Genomic DNA, 22,429 nt, shown 5'->3' with positions numbered 1-22,429 from the left:
TCATCTGCTATCGGAAGCATTTTTTACTTCTTCGAAAGATAAAAAGACAGTTTTGTAACAGGCTTAGAAAGCACGAAGGCTGCTTCCACTGACACTGCAACGACATTAGCCAGTACATTACAATGTTAATTGTAACCTCTTGACAAAGTTGAATCCATATTGTTGTTAATAAAAATTATTTGAAAAGTACTATGCTTACTGGGTTTTTTTCCTTACCTAAAAGATTGTACGTTGGGAGCACATATCAGGCAACAAAAAAAATTTAAGCTTGCTCATTGTTCTCCTTTTGAAGTTTTGTAATTTTTTATTAAATGGACCAAAACACCACAAAGGAAGTTTACTAGAATAAAATGCGCACAAGCCAGTCTGATATATTCAGTTTCTGGTAACTGTTTACAGCAGAGTTTACTTAAACTTCAGATGTTTCAGCACCTCTATGAAAACGAGCTTGGAAGTTATTATTACCTTCCCTGTTAGATAAATGGTAATTGATTCAGGATCAGCAGAGGCCTGTGCGAGGAGCAGGATTCCGCAGGGAAGGCCCATCTGCTACCTCAGTTTAACTTGAGGCCTAGGTGAAGCCCTTTCCTCTGCGTTGAATCATAAAAGTTGCTCTAGAATGCTACTGCACCAAACCTACAGCCTTCTTTCCCCACTTTGCTCTTCCTGCAGTCCTGCTGAAGCTAAGCTTTAGTATTTTAGCGTGAAGTATTACATATAGAGAGCTTGTTCTTGTGGTGAAGTCACTGCCTCCATGGAGGCTTCAAATTCAGAGCAAGATATTTCCATGTGTAGGTGACCTCTCTCTGATGAACGTAATCTTAGATACTGAAATTTAAAGATGCAGTCTCCAGAAAGGCAGATTTTCCATGTCAGCCATTTGTACCCACAGGCTATGTGAACATTGCCAAGCTCTGCCTAAGAATAAACACAGGACAGGAAAAAAGGCAAACATGTATGCACGCTGTTCTCGTGTTAAACTGGGCAGTCTTGCTTCACGTGTACACAGAGATGGTAGGGAAGGGTCAGAAGACAGCAGTGTGAAGTATTTCCTGTTGAGTTACCCTGCAGGTCACAACGGCCAGGCACGGGTGGTAATGTGCATCCATAAAGACACACACATAAATGTTCACTGTTCAGCTCTGTGCAATAGGAGTACAGGACCAGGCCTAAAAGGGAAATTTAAACCCTCATTTAGCAGATTTTCAGTGTAATTGAAAGTGGGAGGGGGAGGTCTTAGCTGCTTCTTAGTTTTTTTTTTTTCTATTTTTTTCAGTGTGAGGGTGACCGAGCACTGGGACAGGTTGCCCAGGGAGGCTGTGGAGGCTCCATCCTTGGAGATATTCACAAGCCGCCTGGACACAGTCCTGGGCAACTGGCTCCTGGTGTCCCTGCTTGAGCTGGGGTGTTGGACAAGATGACTTCCAGAGGTTCCATCAACCTCAGCCGTTCTGTGGTTGTTTCCAATATTGTATCAGCTTTACATTCAGTCATACTAAAATCTTCATGGGAGTATCATTAAAGCTTGAGATTAAATATTATGACTTCCCTAAAAAATTCAGACTGCAATGTATCAGCATGACACGAACCTACATACCTAGGCAAATCCCTCAGTGCCACCCTCGCTCCCCAGCCTCCCCTGAGGCTGCCTGCCTTCCCCCTCCCCCCTCCGCCACCCTACAGACTTCGGGGGCTTCCCACCGAGTTCGTGCCCCTCCCGTCCTAAAACACCGCCTCCTCCTCAGTGGAGGCCACCCAGGGCTGCCCCGAGGCCGGCAGAGGAGAAAGGAGAAGGGAGAAGTGAGACAGGAGAAGCCGGGACTCCGGACCCACCGGCCCTCAACGGCCGCGCAGCGCGCGCCCCAGCGCGGCGCGGGCCCCCACAGCGGCGCGCGGCGAGGGCGCGAGCTCAGCCTCCGGCTTGGCAGGGACGGCCATAGGTTCCCCGACCCCCGCGCGGCCTCGCCGAGCCAGCCAATCACTGCTTAGAGAGCGGCCCGCCCTGGCCAATAAGCGCGCCCCTAGCCTGAGGCGCGCCAAGGCCCGCCACATGGGCCGCGGAGCTCGAGGAGAGAACTGCCATGTCTGACTGGGACACGAGCAGCGACGAGGATGCCGGCGCGCCGGGTCGGCCGCCATCTTCTGCTGCCGCAGCTGGGCGTCTGTGCCAGCCGCCGGCGACCCCTTCGCAGAGCTGCGCCTCCGTAGAGGGCGGCGGGGGACGAAGGAGCGCTGAGTGGCGGCGGGAGCCGGTGGCCAGCCTCGGAGGGGAAGAGTGGGAGCCTCGAGGCGCTGAAGGCTCCCGCGGCCCGGGGGAGGCGGCGCGGCAGCGTTCGCCCCGAGCCGCCACCGGCCAAGCTCGGGACGCCACGGCACCGCTCTGCTTCCACCTCGATAGCGCCCTGGTCGGGGCTCTCATAGGTAATAACGGCCTCACCCCCACCCCCCGGGGTGCTTGGCCTGCTGAGGTAAGCAGGTGGGGGAGGAGGAGAGGACCCGGCCGCGGAGAGGTTTGTTCGTGTGGGCCCCTGCACCTCCCTCTGTGGCCCGAGGAGGTCCATCGCTGCCTTCCCTCTCCCTGGCCGTGGAAGGGTCCCAGCCCCTTCTAATTCCCTTACATCTCTCTAGCCTGGGGATGGTAGGATGGTTTTGTAGGGTACTGGTTGAAGAGGGGAGCTCTCCCACTCACCAGGGTAGCTGAGCTTTTCCTCCCTAAAGTGGTTGGGTTGATGTCTGTTTCTCATGGCCAGCAGTCTGTAAGTGGGCTGAAGCCCCTCTCTAGTCACGTGGAGGCAGGGTGGCTTTCTCTTGAGCTGGTTTTCCTGCTCCATCTCGTCAACTGAGGTGCCTCCCCCCACCCCCACCACACACCTTACGTTTGGTTAATTGCCAAGACAAGCTACCTGCATTTTCCAACAGTTTGGTGTCACAAGTTCTTTTATTTATGGATGCATGCACTCATGTGAAGGTCTTGGGTTTTGGTCACAACCAAAATACTTACAGTTACCATGTGTAGTTTTTGACAGTTTGGCCTAAACCTCTGTAATATGTGCAGTGTATCTTTATAACAGGTCGGAGTGGAACTAAAATAAGAGAACTTGAGGATTCTTCAGGTTCCAGGATAAAGGTACCATGTTCTGTGTGTCATCCAGGCCTGGACTCTGTTGGGAACGTACTTGGTGTTGCTTCCATGTAAACCAGTTACTGCAGGAAGTTGAAGGGTGTTGCAATAGCTGTCATAATTCTACTCTTTTACAAGAATTGGGAAAAAGGAAGTGGAATTGAGGGTGCAACTTGACCGGTATGTGAAAGTAGGAAAGGCTTAGTAATTTTTTTTTTTTCCTTAAGTATGCATTTCTTTCCCTTTCTTTTAGAAAGGGAATTAAAGGGCCTTTTCCTGGGAGAAGTTAAAAATCAGAAAAAAAAAAAAAAAGATTTTTTTTTTTTAGTATGTATTCTTATATAATGTTCATCTTTGCAGTATTAAAAAAAACTCAGTAAGGTTTTATGAACATAGGTTATAAAGGGAACCTATGAAGCTGAAGTACAGATTTTTGGCAGCGTTGCTGTGCAAAACAAAGCCAAGATATTGATTGACGATGCTGTTACAAGATCTGGACAAAACTATATTAGAGGTGGGACTGAGAAAGGTAAGAAATGTGGGTTTTTTCAAAAAAAAAAAGAAAAAGACTACAGATTATCCTTCCATATATTTGGTGGTTTGCTGGAGTGTTGTTATATTATTAGTATGTCACAGGAGTGAATTAACTTTCACCTTGTTCTTGGACAATGGCATACCTCCTTAAAACAGAAATATCTAGACATCCTCCTTTCTCGGCTATAAACAGTTTCCCCCCCTGAACTGTCAGACTTCTGTGAAAATCTGTTCCTGTGTGTTTTCAACAATTTTAATGAATGTAGAATGTTATACTACTTGGTTTCTTGCATTATCAGTCTGATTCCCCCAAAATACAAATATTGGTTCTAGTTTAAGTTTTAATGTAGTATCTGTGCAGTATAAAATTCAATAAGTTTTTATAAATGTAGTATATAAAGCAAACGTACCGATTATAGCATGGGTGATGCTGACTACTTACTACCTTCATGGGAAGTTAGCATTTAAAATTTGATGTTGCACGTCATGCCTCACTTTACTAGGCTTTATTGTGTTAACTTTGTCTGTTACGTGGATATATGACTAATGAGTGTATGTTGAGATGCTGCTTATGTTATTGGTATTTGTCTTGTAAGTGCTCCCAACGACTTTTTGCACAGGCAAACAACATCCATAGTTGTTAATCTGAGGCACTGATGAGGAAGAAGGGATCTGAGAGTTGTGGTCCAGCATTAGAATAAGGAATGGAGTAGTTGTGAGTTTCAATTTTAGAAGTGCCCCGGAAGGTGGACAAGTATGTTTCAAGAGGCTAGAAATAGTTAACACTTCCTTAGGATGTGTGACTGTGTTTTCCCCGTGTTTCCTGCTTTTCCACTAATACATAATTGTGTTGCCGTTTATATCTTCAGTGTAAACCCTTTCTTTCTTAAGAGGTGTTAACCTCATCAAAAAAGGAATATCGAGTGTAACTACACTGAGACTTTGTTGTGGTGTCATTGGATGCTTTAGAAGTAAACCTTGCTCTTGTAGCTGTTAAAGCTTTCTGTCTGCATATCATCTACTGGGTTCACAAGTTTTTCAGAAGCTTGCTGTACAACAAGCCTTATTTATAGCTGGAGGAGCAGCATGTCAGAACCTGTCATTACTTTCTTTAAGTAGCTGAAGATGTTGAAATGCTTCTTTTTTTAATCAGAACTGGATTTGTACAAGTTTTACCAATGTTTCAGGCTAAGACCTAGGAAATAATTTTCTATTTAAATGCTTCATGTATATTCAAAATCACCTAAGAGGCCTTACAATAGAAAAAGAAAATAAGGTGTTTGTTTTGAGGGGGGGTTGTCCCCCACCCTGCAACAGATTCCATCAAACAGCAGGATTTTGGTACTAACTCTGCAGGAAAAACCTTGGACATTATCAAGCCTGAAAATAACCCGAAGAAATCTGTGATTAACTGGGCCTCTCTTCGAGAAAACAAAGCTAAATATGAAGCTATGAAGTGGGCAGGTTAGTTTTAAAATTTTGATTGTATGGTACTTGTCTTTATATGATAAATCTGTTGAATGCTTAAACATTTTTAACTTTTGCTTTGAGATGACTGAATCTTTCAGTGTCCCAGTTAGTTAAGTATTTGCAGTGAAGTGACCATGTCAGCATTTCTCAGCGTGGTCATGGACAACACTGTAGCTGCTGTGTGAAGACTTAAACTTGCTACTCAGTTGGTATTTTGACTTCACCCTTTGAAAATGCTGTTTTGTATGTGGCTGCAGCAAAAATCTGAGAATTGTTAAATATTATACTATATACGTTAGTAGAAATTACTTCAGAACTTGAAATGTGGGGAAGTGGTTCTTTTGCAGGTACTTAAGTGTTTGTCTCAGCCTTCATCTTTTACATGAACAACAATAGTCTTCCACCACTTTTGCCTAGTCTCTTAGTACAAGGCACTGTGTGCATTTTGGGATTTCCATCTTAAGCTTTAGCAGGCTTACCCTGAATCTGTAGTATTTCTTACTGACTCAAGTTTACTTTTTCTGATTGTTTAAGGCTTGCCTCCAATTGAGAAAAACTTCTATAAAGAATCATTAAGAACTGCATCTATGTCACAAGAAGAAGTGGAACTGTGGCGGTAAGATCATTTCTATAGGGAATCATCTGCTTGGCAAAAATTACTATTAAGGTATAAAGCCCAGAAAGTGAGAGATTAAATACTGAGACGGAAGCATTAATGTTAGGGTCTTGTAATAACTTAGATCTTCTTGGGAACTGTTTCTTAGGAATTAAACAATAACTAGCAGATGAGGTATTATTTGTTGCTTGGAAAATTAACTTTAGGGATTAACTGCTTCTCTAAAAGTGTTTGATCTAGTTGACTTTCAGAGAGAAAAAAATCAAGACAGTTCATTGGCTTTTGGCTGTTTCTTTGCATTTCATGAGACAGCATGTTCACATTTTCTAGGTCCTTCCAAATATGATTGTTCACATGTTGAATACCTCTTGGCTGTCACCTTTTTCCCCATGTATTTTAGTCAAATACGATCTTCAAAACAAGTTTCAACTTCTGTTACTGTTGTCTTCCTATCTGTCTGTCTTGTCTTTACAAGTACATCCTGGTGAGTACATGAACTGTATCCATTCATTTTGATCCAGCAATCTATGTCATTACTTTGCAAGAAAAGCAGATCGTCTGTTTCAAGTTATTCAGTTCAGGCCTTGGTAATAGTTTCGACCCTTTTCAGTAGTTCTAATGAAGTTGGTGAACATTCTTGAAGTGTTACCTTTTACTATTTTTCTTTTTGCATGGTGTCTGTTTTTTCTCTTGCATGCCCACCAGAGAAACCTTGCCACAGTGAGCAAAGCATGAAATTGATACTTGTTTCCTTAAAATATATGTACATGTTATTGTTCTGTTGCTCTTTACTAGCTCTAACATTGTTCTGTAGATTCAGAACATGCATTGAGGAATAGCACTTGTGTGATAAAGGAATGGTTTTCCTTTTTCATCTAATCTGTTTGCTTTAAGGAAAAAAAGACAGTAATTGAAAGAAAAATATTTTTGTAAGCATGAGGAGAGGTTGAATTACTCATTCTTTTCCTAGCCCATACCCCACTTGAAGTAAAACTATTTGCTGAATGGAATCTTCAGAAGAGTACAGGACTGGAATGCAGATAAACTATTTATGCATATTAATACCTCTTAATTGCGGGGAGCCTCAGAACATCAGTTTTTAGTGTATCTTTTTGTGTGCGTTGTTGTGTTTTGGGGTTTGTTTGTTGGGTTTGGGGTTTTTTTGAGCTTGTCTTACTAACCATGTTCTTTTTTTCTAAACTGTTCTGTTTGTATTTTCTAGAGCATCCAGGGAGCTGCTCTGAAAATATTTCGGGAAGGCTTTTGTCAGAATATAGGGTTCTGACAAAGAAGTCCAATCCATTCCTCTGAGTTCTGGATTGTCTTTAGGTTTAAAAACTTGTCACAGTTATTTAATTTGTAATAGAGTATAATTGAAGTCTGATATGACAGGACTGTAGTTCATGTTAATAGCCATATTTAACTTCAAATTAGTCATTCTTAAGAAAAAATGGTAATTGATGGCTCCAGGAGAAGTGTTTCTGTAGTAAGGCTTTCTTAAAAATTTGAAGAATAGTTGTAAGTCTCATTCAAGAGCCTGAACTTGTTTTCTGTTGTTCCAGGAATTAAAAAAAAAAAGTCAGACAGGCAGTCTTTTGTTAGCTCTACTTTTTCAGATAATGAGACTTTAAAGTAATTGCACTTCTTTAATTCTATACAGGAAAGAAAATAATAATATAATTTGTGATGACTTAAAAGAAGGTGAAAAGCGCTGCATTCCCAATCCTGTTTGTAAATTTGAAGATGTATTTGAGCATTATCCTGATATTATGGCTAATATAAGAAAAGTTGGTTTTCAAAAGCCTACACCAATTCAGGTATTTCTTCAACTTTGATGACTCTAACTGAAGCTTAAGAGAAAAGTACATTTAAGTATGTGTTGTTTTATGTTAGTCCCAGGCATGGCCGATCGTACTCCAAGGAATTGATCTTATTGGTATAGCACAGACTGGTACCGGGAAGACGTTAGCATACTTAATGCCTGGATTCATTCACTTGACTTCACAACCAGTGTAAGGACTGCTCACATGTCTGACTTGTTTAGCGGTGGATACTCCCCCCTGCCCCCACCCCCCATGTGATGGTTTTCCAGTAAAGAAGATGATAAATCATAAATTGGAAAAAAAATTATAAACCTGGTGGAATAAATACCAAATTTCTCACCATAGACTCTGTTAGTAGCAGTGTACTGAGAAAGTCTAGAATAGTATAAAAATATTCAATGTCAGATATGATGGACTTTGCCTAGCCTTATGTACCCACATTCTAAAGATGCTTTATTGCAGACCCAAAGATCAGCGTGGGGGGCCAGGAATGTTAGTCCTTGCTCCCACTCGAGAACTGGCACTTCAAGTAGAGGCAGAGTGTTCGAAGTACGCATACAAAGGAATTAAAAGGTAATCTTGCTTCTCACTTGCTTGGTAAGTAATTTTTTTTTTTCCCTACCACTTGTGGCTTAATTCATCTACTAAAATAATTGCATTTGCTAAGAGAGGAGGGGAAGGTAGTAAATGCAGTGTTCGTATTTTCCCAGTTATTAGAATGCCTGTTTTGACTACTCTTATGGTGAAAATCTATTTCTTATATAGTTGGAGTTCTCTGTATTGTAGCTTTGTTGCTTCTTGTCCTTCTGTGTGGACAGCTGAGGAGAGTCTGGCTGTGTCTTCTCGGCACCTTGCTGTTAGGTAGTTGTAGACAGCAATAAGATCTCCCTGAACCTTCTCTTCAGGCTTGTTCAGCCTGGTTACCAGCTTCTCACATCATGCACTCCATCCTCTTGACCATCTTGGTAGCTGCCTGCTGGACTTGCTCCAGTATGGATATGTCTGTCTTGTAATAGAGGCAGGGGGTACAAAAACTGGATATTGTGCTTGAGGTGTGGTCTTATAAGTACTGAATAAAGGAGAATGAGTTCTCTCAACCTGCTGGCTACCTTCTCCATAGTACACAGCTGGCTTTCTTTTCTGTGGGGTTACACTGCTGAATAATATTCAGTTTCTTACCCACCCAAGTCTTCTCCAAAGCCATCTTCTAGCATGTTGGCCCTCAGCCATGGGTTAATTCCATCCCCATCTTTGCTTTTGTTAAACTTAATGGGATTCCTGTCAGCCCATTTCTCTAGCCTTTTGTGGTTCTTCTGAGTAACAGCCTAGTCCTCTAGTGTATCGACTGCTCTCCCAATTTGGTTTCATCCACAAACCTGCTGAGAGCGTAGATCTTCATTTAAGCTATTAAACAGACATGACTGTACTCCGAAACTTATTTTTAGGGCTCTCTGGTAACTTTGTATAGCATTCAGAATTAGTCTTGTAGTCATCAAAAACTGAAATGTACGTTCTGCTTCCTTCCCAAAAATACTAAGGAGTTTTACAGAGCGTATTAAGTTTGTGTGTAAGCCTAATACCTTATTGAGTGCACTGATTGTTTTAACAGCAAAAATCTGACTTTTGATGGTATTGTTTAGAAAATCATGCATCCTTTCATACATTCATCTATTTTTGATCTGAATATTTTCAGAACAACTCAAAACATACTTGTAGCTTAATAGCTATCTTCCTTCCTTTCATGATTACTTTCACTGCAATTTCAGCAGAAAGCTATTACTGAACTGTTGAGGGAGTATCATTCAGTGTTAAGTCCATAATTTACTGTGATACTGTCAGTCACACTTACTGTATTCCTTCTTCTTGGTAATACCAGATGATATTTTTTTAAAATGAAGCAACATGGTGGCATTTATTTGAAAAAGTGACTTTAGTTGAACGTTAATACACTGCTTCTGTAAAACATTTTATTTTTCAGTATTTGCATATATGGTGGTGGGGACCGAAAAGGACAGATAGATGTGGTTACCAAAGGTGTGGATATTGTTATTGCTACTCCTGGCAGACTGAATGATCTTCAAATGAACAACTTCATAAATTTGAAGAGTATAACATACTTGGCAAGTAGCTGATATGGAATGAGTAATGCACCAGTTGGGGAAATGGTTGACTTGGTGTGAACTTAAGCCATTTGGCCTGCTTCCCTCCCTTATCTCCACCCCCACTCCCCTGTAAGGGTTAAATACTGATTATGCTGTCACAAGTTAGCTCCAATTCTAGCTAATAGTTGTGAGCTTACTGGCAAGGCCAGTGGTGGTATAGCATCATTAGAAATTTGGCCATCTGGAAAAAAGAGTATTATTGGAAGACAAGAGAGTAGCCTCATGTAGAAGAGTAACATGTAGTTGCTAAGCAGGAGGAAAAAAGGCCTGAAAACCTGCTTTCTGAGAACTATAGGAACATAGTAATCTTTCTCTACCAAGGTGAAGTATGGTCATACTACAAACATGCACTGCTTTGTAAAGCAAAGAATATGTATATAACCAAAATCAGATGTTTCAGTATGTGCAGGATATATTATAATACAACATTACTGAAAAGAATTAGCTATCAAATTGAAAAATGATGATGTAAAGCAGGAGAAAAACATTTGTTGTACCGTTAGCAGTTAAATATTTTCAGAAGATTTAAACCAGAGCAAGGACAATGTTTTGCGAAGTGGTTAATGTCACATGCCTCAGACTTTCTGGAAATGCTGTGTTTCTTTAGGTCCCATATGAAAAGTCAGACATCCAAAATTCTATTTTTTTAATGTTACCACATATTTTTCCTTGTAGTTTCATGTACTTTTTAGTATATAAGATGCTTTCTGTTTCCATGACTTCATCGTCAATTTTCAGCCAACAAATAATTTAATCTTGCAGCCTTATTTCAGAGAAAAGAGAGGAGTATTAGATTTCAACTTGAACACCTTGGATGAAGAATGCTCTTCATTGAAGAGCTTCATTTACTGTTTTCATTTAAAGATATTGATGAGTCTTGTGTATGGTCCCGAAGTGCACTGAGTATTATTTGCTGGTATGATATAACTGTTTCCCAAAGGACTTCCAAGGTCAAAGACTGGGATACAATTGTTAGTTTAAAAAAAAATACAAACAAACAAAAACCCAAACTCTGCTAGAGTTAATTATATTTGAATATACACTGTACATAAGGTGAATTGGAGGCAGGGAATTTGTCTTCTTGCCTGACAGAACCATCAAGTTATTTGCAGTCTTGATTCAGATTTTTAGGAACCCATTTATTCAAGATAGGCTGCTGTTTTTCATGATTTTGGAAGAAAGACTGGGAAATTCTGTCATATACGGCCTTTACAATACATGTGATTTGAAGATTGCTTTCTGTTTTGCTGTGTTCAGTGTAAATCAGTATTCATTCATCAGTAATTTTGAGTGCTTTTTTTCTTTTGACTTTATGCTCATAAAGCAGAAGTAAGGAAACTGGAGTTGTGCATGAATAATTGGGAAGCATTTAGGGGAAAGAGTATACTAAAAAAAATATATAAATCATGAAGTAGGATATAGAAGGTAGATTGGAGTAGTCCTTTTATTCTTCAAATACAAAAAATAGCGTAAAACATACCAATAACTAATTTAAAACAGAGGAAAGAAAATAACTTTCACATGAAGAACTGGCTTGTAAGAATTTCTTGCCAAGAAATAGAACTGAAGAGAATAATGTTAACAAACAAGTAAATATGTATAGATAACAAGAAACCTAAGATTATGTCAGTTGGGGGGAGATTTAGCTTATAAACCAGGACCTGGCTATGAGGCATTTGGAAAAAATAGTGCTAATATCTATCTTATGTCTATTACAGCCTTTATTCTTTATTAAGCAGCTATCAGAAATAAGGAAAGTAAACTTCACCTACTCTGATCCATCTAATACACATACATGCTTTCTTCTCCCTTTCCAGTAAAGTACCAGTGTGCTTAATAGCTTAGAAAGCTGCTGCTGCTGAAAGGGCCGTAGTAGCCAACTCTGTATATAAAATTAGTGATGTTTCAGCCTTGCCATTGTATTAGAATCCAAGTAGTTAATTAAATCTCCGTCAGTCCTTTGAAAATAGAGTTAAATCAAGAAATAGAATTCCTGTCTTCTGTCTGTCAGCTGATGATTTGTTATTAGTACATTATCTATGTAAGTCTCTGAAATAAAAAACTTTAATAGAATAAAACATCTGAACAGAGTGGAACAGCAAAATCGGGACAGTAGAAAGGGAATTATCACCGAAGTCTTATGTTTCCACATAAGTGACTAGAAAATGTCAATACTTAAAAGCATGATCCATACAATTTCTATTTGAAAATTAAAGGAGAAAAATGAGTCTTGGATGGCAGCCTTCTTCCTTTGTATGAGACTCTGAAAACATTCACGAGTGTGCTTGTATATTAGAAAAAAGATCGGTTCCCTATAGTTGTACTGAAGACCTTCAGCTCACTTGTTCTCTTTTGGTTTTTTTACCAGATGAAACAAGTTTGAGCTCTGGGAGTTCTGCAGTGTGTTAGTGCGAGCCAGAATGGTCTGGCTCTTTTCCTACCTCTAATGAGGAACTAAATTGATAACTGATATTTTGGTCCGGTATGAGATCTGTAATAAGGTAGAAATGAGATTTCCCCTTTAAATTACCAAAAATTTCTTATTGAAAGTGTGTTGTGTGGGGTCCCCCTCCGGGTTTGGTTGGTTTTGTTTTGGTTTTTTGTGTTTTGTTTTGTTTTTTTTTTTAATTCTGTGCTTAGTTTTAGGCACCAACCAAACTATTGTTCAAACAAACAATTGGACTTTAAGTGTTCTTAAAGGTGCTCTGGATTTTCTTGTTCTGCCTGCAAATCTATTACTAAATGAAAAAGCCTCAAGGAAATTGAAGAGGTGAAATAGAAGTTCAACAGGTTTTGCAATACATTATGGAGTGGATTGTGCAGTTAAAATTGTTACCATTAAAATGGTCTGCTATGTAATGTCTTGCTGAAACCCTTATCTAAGGAACTAGATGCAATAAATAACCTTGTTCTGAGCAGGTTTTAGATGAGGCTGACAGAATGTTGGATATGGGATTTGAACCTCAGATAATGAAGATCCTAATAGATGTGCGGCCTGACAGACAAACTGTTATGACAAGGTATGTAAACATAATAGTGCTCAGTACTTGAACACTATAAGCATAAGGTTATTGAACAAGTTAACTTCAAAACAAATGTGTCAGTTTTAATAAAACTTTTACTAGCCTAAATGGGAATGGCATCAGTTTTCTTTCTAATTCTGTCTAGTCAGTCCTAATGAGTGATTTGACAATTTTATTTTCATTTTGTACCCCTTTTCTGATGTTTTACATCTACTGTAAAAACAACTGAGTTCTTCCCAAAAAAGAAGGTGTCCTGGGAGTGCTAGAATTTGCCATATCAATTTGAAATGCCAACTTCCACTTCTCCATCTGGGACCAAACGTGTATCCTAACCTTCTGATCGGTATCTGTGCTTGTCTGTACCTGACTTAATTTTGAAATTATGCAGCTTTTTGGGAGTTTAACAATAGAATATCCCAACAATAACTCTTGTTACCGTATTTTGCATTGGAGCTATTGTTTTAGAGATAAAAAGAGACTAGGAACTTGCTTATTAGGTATCATTGAACTACTAAACTCACTTTTGGCTTCATTAGAAAGGCTCCATAACTGTTGCCTGTACTTTTAACCTAGAAAGTTATCTTTAAAGCTTGAGTGCTGCTTACTAATAACTTCTTAAGATTATTTCTAAATGTTACATAAGCTTACTACTGTTATTGCATGCTCAAGTCTTTCACTGGTGTATAAGAAAGAAAAGAAAGAAGGATGCGATTAAATTAATGAATTGAAGAAGACTTTGCACTCTATTCTCAAGTGTTTGTTTTCCTCTTCACTTCCTGTTTAGTGCTACTTGGCCTGATGGTGTTCGTCGCCTAGCGAAATCCTATTTGAAAAATCCTATGATTGTATATGTTGGCACTCTTGACTTAGCAGTAAGTTGTTTGTGGTTTGTTTTTTTTTTTTTTCTTTTGGAGAAGAACCTACAGTTAAACCAGGAAATATTTTGCTTGTAACTATATGTGAGTAAATGCATGTAACTTTAAAATGAATCCAAACTCTCTCTCAAAAAAAAACCCAGCTCCATATTGTTCTTTTAAAGTGTCATTAAAAGTTTAGAAAGAACTATAAAAAAAAGAAACTTTGTTCTTATATTTCTGTAACAAGATCTTGAAGTCCTAGATCTTTAGTAGAAGACATCACAAGCAACAAGTGTCAATCAAATTGAAGTTTGAATATTATACTTTGCAGTGCCATGTGTTCTTGCCTGAACCCATGTTTTTGCAGCCTTCACTTCTGTTCAGCAAGTTCTTGTTCCTTGCTTACTTTTCCTTCTGAAGGTCTTCCTTCTAATGCGTACAGATCCTTATCTGGATCTGTGTTCCTTAACTGCTGCTTTCTCAAAGAGAGTGGAAGCTCTGTACTAAACTCCTGGAGGGCACTTGTTTAGAGCAGGAATGTATGTGTTAGAGTAAGAACTATCTTTAAAGTCCAGAACTTCTAATGTGTAGATGTAGTTGCATACTTGTCATGCTTGTGTAGCTATGTGTAGTTGGCTTCAGTACCAGCGGAATTTACAGAAACAGTAGTTCTTCCAAGATCTCCACATCCTGGTCCAGAGATTGCTTTGAGTTTGGTTCTTAAATTATGAAACTTTCCTTTTCAGTTCCACTTTTTTTAGTGATAGGGATTGAGGAAATTTAGTATCCAATACACTTGTAGGTAGAAATAGGGGGAAAATGTACTTTTCATCTGTTCTGTTCAGAACTATGCTTTTATCAAAGGGCATTACTTCTCAAAGACAGAGGATCGGAATTTGAAAGATAGCAACTGCTATTGTAGCTCTCTTGTCTAATGCATTCATCTCTTTTACAGGAGCTTCTCTTAATTGAAGAGGTGACCTCTGGGGGGAGGGGGAAGGGTCCCCATGTGGAGAGAGAATCTTGCTGTGTACTTGATTGATTCTTCAGCCCTTGCCACAAGATCATGATGCAGTGCCATGGGAATGTCTAGACCCTTATACCTCAGACATCCTATGGCAACCTTCAAATATAATGGAGTAGTTTTTATTAACAAACTGTTATTGGAAGAATTGGACAAAACTGATCATTTCAAATAGATTACAGAATCTTCTTTTAAAGCTTGTCCTTTCAAGTAAGACTGCCATTGTTCCAACTTGCTCTGGATTACCATAAAATATACTCAAATTAAAGTACTTCAATCTGATTTTCACTAATTGGGAATATTTATTTCACCTCACTAGTCTGTTAATCTGTACACTCTAAATCTCTGCAAGTATATAATTTGGCAAACTGCTTAAAGATAAATTTTACTATTCTCCTAAAGCAAGTAGGAAATGATAAATAAATCTGCATTGTTTGAACTCCAAACTGATACATATTTTGGGTTTAAAATAGTTTTTCATGGCTTTTCATCATATCACTAGTTTTATAATATTGTAATAGTGGAATTAACAGAAAAAATATTATTCTATTTCTAATTCTGTTTCTACTTAACATCCCTTTTTGCTGTTTAACAGGCAGTAAATACAGTAGAACAGAGAGTTATTGTTATCGCTGAGGAGGAAAAGAGAGCTTTCATGCAATACTTCATTGACTCTATGAAGCCAAAAGATAAGGTCATCATTTTTGTGGGAAAAAAACTTACGTATGTAATGACAGTATTACATCTGTTCATTTTTTCTAACAGAAATACTAGATAGTTTCTTAATTCACATAGTAATTACCAAGTGTAACAGCTCTTGTCAACAATGTGCTGGTAGTAGTAGTGTTTTTATTTATTTAGTCATTCCTCCAGACTGACTGGTAGTTTGTATCCTTTTTAATATAATTAACAGTGGTGGTAAATCTGAATTTCACATAGTTAAAGTAGATGTTAAGATTCTTGGGTATACATTAATGTGATGTACTGTTCACTTTAATATGCAGCTGGTGCATGCAAGACCTGATTGGGGGGGGAGGGGGGTTGGTCATTGTACCATACCTAAGCTTTTTGAGTGAACAACACAAGAATCATCTATTATTTCTCTTATATATATAAATAAAAGCAAACATTTATGTGGGGAATAGTCTTGCTTTCATACTGTTTTATAATAAATATCAGCTGACCTAGGTAGGGTTTTATCCTTGGGCACATGTTTAGCTTTTGTTGTCACATTATCTTTTGGATCTAAATCTAGATGCTGCACTCTTTTTTTTTTTTTTTTTTTTCTTTTTTCTTTTTTTTCCTTCCTTTTTTTTTTTTCTTTATAAGAACCATTGTTTTATTTCATCCTAGAGCTGATGACTTAGCAAGCGACTTTGGTCTCCAAGGAATTCCAGTACAGTCACTTCATGGTAACAGGGAACAGCGTGATCGAGAACAGGCTTTAGATGACTTCAAGAAAGGTACGTTTGTACCAAAGTACTGGTTTGCTTAGCCCAGGTTTTTAAAGCTTGCCGTGTGCAGAACTTTGTGTATTTGTAAGTGCCATGTCTCTAAATGAAAATATTAAAGACCTCTGAATTATATGTTTACTTTGTTAATTTGACAAACAAAAAAACAGTGAACAAAGAGATTGCTCTTCAATAAAATTTGGAATGTCTAAGAGTTAAATAATTTAAGGCTTATTTTATTTTTTAAATCTCTGTGGAAAAGTCAATATTGTGTTAGTCTACAGAACAGTAAACTTAAGTGTCAAATGATGGTCATTTCAGTGAAACAGTTCTGCTCTTGATTATGCCAGTTAGGGTTATGCTTTGGGGTTATGTGATCATATGCCAATAAAGCAAAGAGTAGTCCTACGATAAGGATGCCAGCTGCGAATATAGCTGTTGAAGTTTCTGTTCTTTGCACAGACTTTATATCAGCTAGGCATGTTTCTTGCTTCTCCTGCACCCTGCTGTTCTACTTGTGAAATACAAACAATAGTAAAATGACATTTTGAGTGCTTACCACTTTGTATTTGAAGCTAACTCACTGTGACATGCAACAAGCATATTTTTGCTTTGTGTATAATGCACTTATTCTTAACGTATTAGAAAACCAATAGACTGGAGTATGTTTTCTGTTTATTTCATAAACTCTCATGCTCTCTCTGTTGTACTTATTTTAGGCAGAGTCAGAATACTGGTGGCTACTGACTTAGCATCCCGTGGCCTTGATGTGCATGATATTACTCATGTTTTTAACTTTGACTTCCCTCGCAACATTGAAGAATACGTTCATAGAGTAGGTCGTACTGGAAGAGCAGGGTAAGTGTTTACAAGAAAATAGTAATATATTGTCAATATTTTATGCACTGCATAGGTGTTTCTTTTGTCAAATGCTAGAGCTACAGGTGATGTGGAGTGGGGGAGTGAAGACTCCAGAGTCTGTCAAAGAACGTTTTAGATAATAACACACTGCTTTATGTTTTGAAATTAGTTCACTGTTAAACTTAAGGCAAACAAGTTTTCCACTTTTCTGTTATTTTATTGCAGTGGATGGGAATGAGGGATGTTTGAAAGCTGGTTTAAATGTGGGGAGAAATTACAGTTCAAAACAACTTCTGTGTAGGTATTCTGAAATGTCACTTCCTTGTTTGTCTCTTTGTGAACCGCTGAGTTGTTTAGCTTCCTAGACAGCCCATTGGGGGTGGGGGTGGGGGAATACATAACTTCAAAGTTTTCAGCCTATCATGGTGGTGTAGTTTGTTAGGACTTCTGAATGCTGCTTTTCCAGGTTGGCACAAGGGTGGTTTTTCTTGTGTATGTGTTTATTTTAGTCATGATATGAATGTATGTCTCTTCATACTTAAATATGTTGTCTTTATGCTAGGTTTATTGTCTAAAAGTCTAGATTAGTTGTGCCTGTGTTCCATTTCAGGTGAATTGCCATATTCTGATCTTTATGAAAAGTTGCTTTCTGTCGTGTGCATAGTAAATACTCAAGCCAGTTTTATCTACCAGTTCAATAATATTGCCTGTGATACAGTTTATTACTGTATAGGTCAGTAGGAAAAGCCTAGCAGCAGTTGTTTTGAAGATCAACAGTTTATTTCATTCCTTGTTTAGACGTACTGGGGAGGCAGTAACGCTTGTCACTAAGAATGATTGGAGGGTTGCATCTGAGCTGATTGAAATTCTGGAAAGAGCAAACCAAGTAAGAATACATCTTACTGGGTAAGATTTATATTGGTTCTGGGTTATCACCTGAAACAGTTCATGAAGTGTACTGAAGTTTCTTGGTGAGTGTAGTGTCTTGGGCAAAAAATGGGTACTTAAGTCTCTCTTGTCCTGGATATCCTTAGCCGTATTTTACCTTACAGATGAGTCCCAGAAAAGAACCGGGAGCTTTAATCAAAACCTTCCATGTCCAAAGAAAAAGTAACTAACATATGCGCACATAGGATCTATTTTATTTCTTAGTATTTTATTCCAGTATTCTGCTTCTGGACACATGTACCGATGTTCTTGTTTAACAGTGTAAATATTAATGATATCAGAAGAAGCTCAAGTATTTTTGTTCATTATATCTGACAGTTGTGACAGCTTGGAAAAGTACATGCAGATATCTTTCTTAGAGATGTTTGTAAATAGTATGGGAAATAGGACTGGAATGTGGTTTGTTTCTTTATTTTAAAGAAACATGTTTTTTCTTGCTACCATATCTGAGAAGCCAGAGACAATTATGTTGCTGTTTCTTCTTACAGCAAGAAACAGCGTTTTGCCTGATTTATAGTAAATCCCCAGTTCATGCCCTGACTTGTTGAGATTTTTTAATTTTTTTTTTATTGGGGGGATGGGAGTTTGAGTACAAACTAAATTGCTTTTATCTAGGACCTGTGGCTGTTATTGTGGACACTTACTCAAACTTTAAACCCTGAGTTAGAACTTCATCTAAATGTTCTGATTTACAACTCTTCTTTGAAAGACATTATGCCACTTATTGCAAAGCTGGTAAGATGCTTTTGAGGGAGAAAAAGAAAAAAGGGTTGTCCCCTAATAATTTCTTAAAGTTGCAGGTTTGGGGTTTTTGTTCAAGGTGGGGTTTTTTTGGTTTTTGTTTTCTTCAGGAAATGTAAGGGATGAAACAGTAATAATACTTTGAAGCCACTTCTACGTAGAACGTAGAGGTGCCTTGTTCTGTATTCTGAGTCAGCTGTTACCACCCATGCCTTGTCTCCTGCTGCAGACTGTGAAGTTCCCGAACTTTTTTTAACGTGTGATAGTTCAACTGGGAATGGGTCTCTGAGTTCAGAGGAGAAAAGAGCATCTCTGAATCCTTACTTTCAAGGGTAACTGTTAGTCACAACATTATTCTCAAACTTCTAGGTATAGCTGATAGAAGGGAAGTATCCGTACAGGCAGAGCGGGTTTTTTTTTCTTCACGACAATGAAAATATCATTATTTCAGTCTTAAAGCATCATATAAAAGGCAAGGAGAGCAACTGAAAACATGGTCTGAAGGTTCAGAATACTTCAATTTCAAAACAAGTAAGATGCATTTGTTAGCCAGATGTTATCCATGATTTTGAATGTACGGATAATCTCCCTAAAGAAAAACAGGTAAAACAGAAAGATTTCTGTATCATGCTGCAGGGATCTTTATATATAACCTTATTAATAAATGTGTCCATGCTTCTTAGGGAATCAGGTGGAAAAACACTGATCTCTATAATACCAAGAGTGTTACATAGAAATTATGGTATCTTTATCCTTATCTGTTTTCTCATTTGGGCTATCATACCTAGATTTAACGTTTAGCAGATACACAGATTGTCCATGTAAAAATCTTATCAAACCACTAGATGCTGGATATTACCTCACTGAGATTTTTATGTTCCGTATCCCGGCTTCTTTCCACTCTTTCCTTGTGCCTGCTCAAAAACTACTCTTGCAAGAAATTGTTACAATTTTAGTTGGAATAAATTGTTTCTTGCTGTAGGAAAGGATCTGATCTGATACTGAGGAAGAAAATTATCCAGTGTTTCAACTGGATAGTGATGATATCTCATTACTTCTATTGATACAAGTCTGTAGTGACTTTCAGCTAAAGAGATGCATCATTTTTCACTTTATTTTTAAACAATGTCTAGAACTTAGGCAGAATAGTCTGTTCCATAGGCATCCTGTTCTGTGGACTCCTGACAACCAGGACAGTTGTTTACCAGCAAGAGCAATTCAGCACATAAAATACATACTAGGGAGCTGACGTTCATGCCAGCTTAAGAAAAGCTGCTGATAGCAAATGGCAAACATTGCTGAATTATAAAGTCTGACAAAAGAAGTTGAAACTGGAGGAATATACCTTCCTGTTCCACCAGGCCCTTTGTCCTGGCTGCATTCTTCACCTGTTCAAGCATTGCCAGGCCTAGGTGTTTCTAAGGAGACTTAACAGTATTTACATTTTTTTGTGCTGTACTGTTTGCACTGTATTTGTGCCACTCGCAGAGGGACAAACCAGAGAGGCTGAGCAATCACACTAATACCGTGCTCATATGCACTGCAGAAGCTTGCTCTTCACTCTCTGATTCTGGACTGGTATCTTCTACATGCTGCATGGCTACATGCTGTAGCAGATTGTTGAAGCAGACTGGCTTTGACAGATTAGTGATCTAAAACATCTTCTGACAGTACAGTCACCCGTACTGCTTTTTGCAGTAAACATTGCATTAATGTCTGCATTATGCCTGATCTGGTTTAAGAAGACTTGTTGGTCACTGCCTTTGTTCCGTGATCTGTAAGAATGGTATATGGTGGGTTTTTTTCTTTCATTCAGTGATCAGTGTCACTCAACCTAATAAAATCTGTCTGTAATTCTTTGCGTCTGGCCTCAGTTGTTACGAACGTAACTCTGAGGTGACAAAGTGTGCTGATGATACTATTCACCTCCTTTTCCACATAATTACAAACGTGCCAAAAAGCACCGTGGATCTTGGTTTTGTGATCTTCCAGTGGTGGGAGAACTGACTGTTTTCTCCTGCCCTTCTTTTCTTGTCTTTTAGCTTTGTTCTATCCATGTGAGAACCCTTGCTGTGGCAATGCTTTCTTTAAGTACCAAAGCCTCTCTTCAGAGGCTCTTAAAATGTCCAAAAGGCATTTAGTATCAGTCATAATAGTGTAACATTCAAGTATGGTATCACCTTTTAGTGGCATTGGAAATTTTTTCCAGCTGTTCATTATCACTGAAAGATTGATTTCTATCAGAAATACAAATGTTTTAATTAGCTGGTTATATGTTGTCATCAGATATGGTGATACTAGCATACATATGTAATTGAAAATCCAGGGACACTGTGCTGATTATTTTTCAGTATATTTCAGTATGATTGTATGTAAAAAATTCCCTATGCATCTCTACAGAAAAGACAATCTACAAACTGACAGGAGCCAGATAAATAACAAAATCAAGTTTGGGAACACATAAATCAACAGCACTTTTGTAAAGTAGAGTCTAAAAGTGTAGAGTTATTTAAAACAGACCTTGTTCTTGTGCTGCTTTCTTATCAGGTAGTTCCTACTGAGCTTATTGCAATGGCAGAAAGATATAAACAATATCAAATCAGAAAAGAAATTGAAAAGGATATACGCAGACCTCAGAGAAAGCTCTCAAAATAACTAATCCCTTGAAGTTACTGAAACAAAGTAAGTGATTATAGTTAGTGTTAGCATCTATTGGCTTGAATTTAGAAGTGTCTTTTGTCGGTTGATTGTTTTCTGTTCCTGTCCTACTTAAATAAAATGTGTTTTAAAAAGTGGCTTAGAAAAGAAAACTGGATTAACTTTATATAGAAATAAATCCAGTTTTGTGTTTGGACACTATTTTCACTTAAGAAAAACTAATTTCATTTTTTCTTGTGTGAAGTGTATAACTTCTAAAGCCATTATCTACTGGTTAAAAACAAGTATTGTGGGTTTGTTTGGGTTTTTTTTTAATTAAATGCAGTATTAATATATAAGAATGTAAAAGATAATTTTTCCTTTTATTTTCAGAGAACTGGATTAGTGAATGTAAGCCATGTTTGTCAGTGTGGCTTCAAAATACTGTACTTTTGCATTGATATGCCACATCTGTCAGTGGCTTGCAGAATTATTTCCAAGGATAACTTAGTTATTTGAAAACTGCTGTTTGCAGTAACTGATGTTTGCTGAAGCAAGTATTTTTATTTTAAAACTTAACATTGAAAGTCATTTTTGTTAGGACTTGTGTCTCAAGGTTTTTTTGAGAGAAATCTGCATTTCCTCCTAATGGAGGAGAGCACAACAAGAAGTACGTGTTCATGGCTAACTGGAAAAAAAAAAAACAAACATCTTCTACTCTTGTTTTCATGGATGTCATTTTCTAGCTTAAGGAAGAAAAACAGTTTACTAGAGCAATGTTAACAAAGTCATGAAAAAAAAATACATTTGAAGGTCAGTTTTTATTTCTTTCAGATAAAGTTGATTCAAATTCTACATGTCACATTCTGTCACACAGACTGCTAATGATAATGGGGTATGTTTTCACTCTTTGGAAGTTATATGGGAAGGAGCTATTCCTTCATTTGACACTTGGTCTGAACTTGTGTTTACTCATGTCATATGAGTAAATGAAAAACTAATAAACTGAATCTAGTGAGATGAGAATATTTTAGTAAAATTGTCTAAATGTTCTTCTGGCCTTCCCTCTTTTTTTATTTGCTCATAATTGAGGTGAAATCTTAAGCCAGTAGGTTATTTTGCCTTCAAAAAGCAGGCTAAAAATATGGACTTCCCGTGGCT

At 38.2% G+C, this 22,429-nt stretch overlaps 1 protein-coding gene across 1 annotated transcript; it reads left to right on the top strand.

Annotated features, from left to right (window-relative positions):
* The first annotated feature begins 2,081 nt into the window (after window positions 1-2,081).
* DDX43 (DEAD-box helicase 43) lies at window positions 2,082-21,866 on the top strand. The gene is made up of 17 exons (XM_050894282.1): window positions 2,082-2,421; window positions 3,072-3,127; window positions 3,518-3,650; window positions 5,012-5,119; window positions 5,660-5,741; window positions 7,402-7,558; window positions 7,635-7,753; window positions 8,027-8,137; window positions 9,543-9,684; window positions 12,646-12,746; window positions 13,534-13,621; window positions 15,226-15,353; window positions 15,984-16,093; window positions 16,801-16,939; window positions 17,741-17,828; window positions 21,179-21,313; window positions 21,662-21,866. Exons 1-16 carry the CDS (start codon window positions 2,082-2,084, stop codon window positions 21,284-21,286), a joined length of 2,010 nt encoding a protein of 669 aa, XP_050750239.1. The 3' UTR covers window positions 21,287-21,313; window positions 21,662-21,866.
* Window positions 21,867-22,429: the final 563 nt, after the last annotated feature.

The sequence above is a fragment of the Gymnogyps californianus genome, chromosome 3, assembly GCF_018139145.2.
Source record: "Gymnogyps californianus isolate 813 chromosome 3, ASM1813914v2, whole genome shotgun sequence".
NCBI classification, from domain to species: domain Eukaryota; kingdom Metazoa; phylum Chordata; class Aves; order Accipitriformes; family Cathartidae; genus Gymnogyps; species Gymnogyps californianus.
This window is presented reverse-complemented; position numbering and strand designations above follow the sequence as displayed.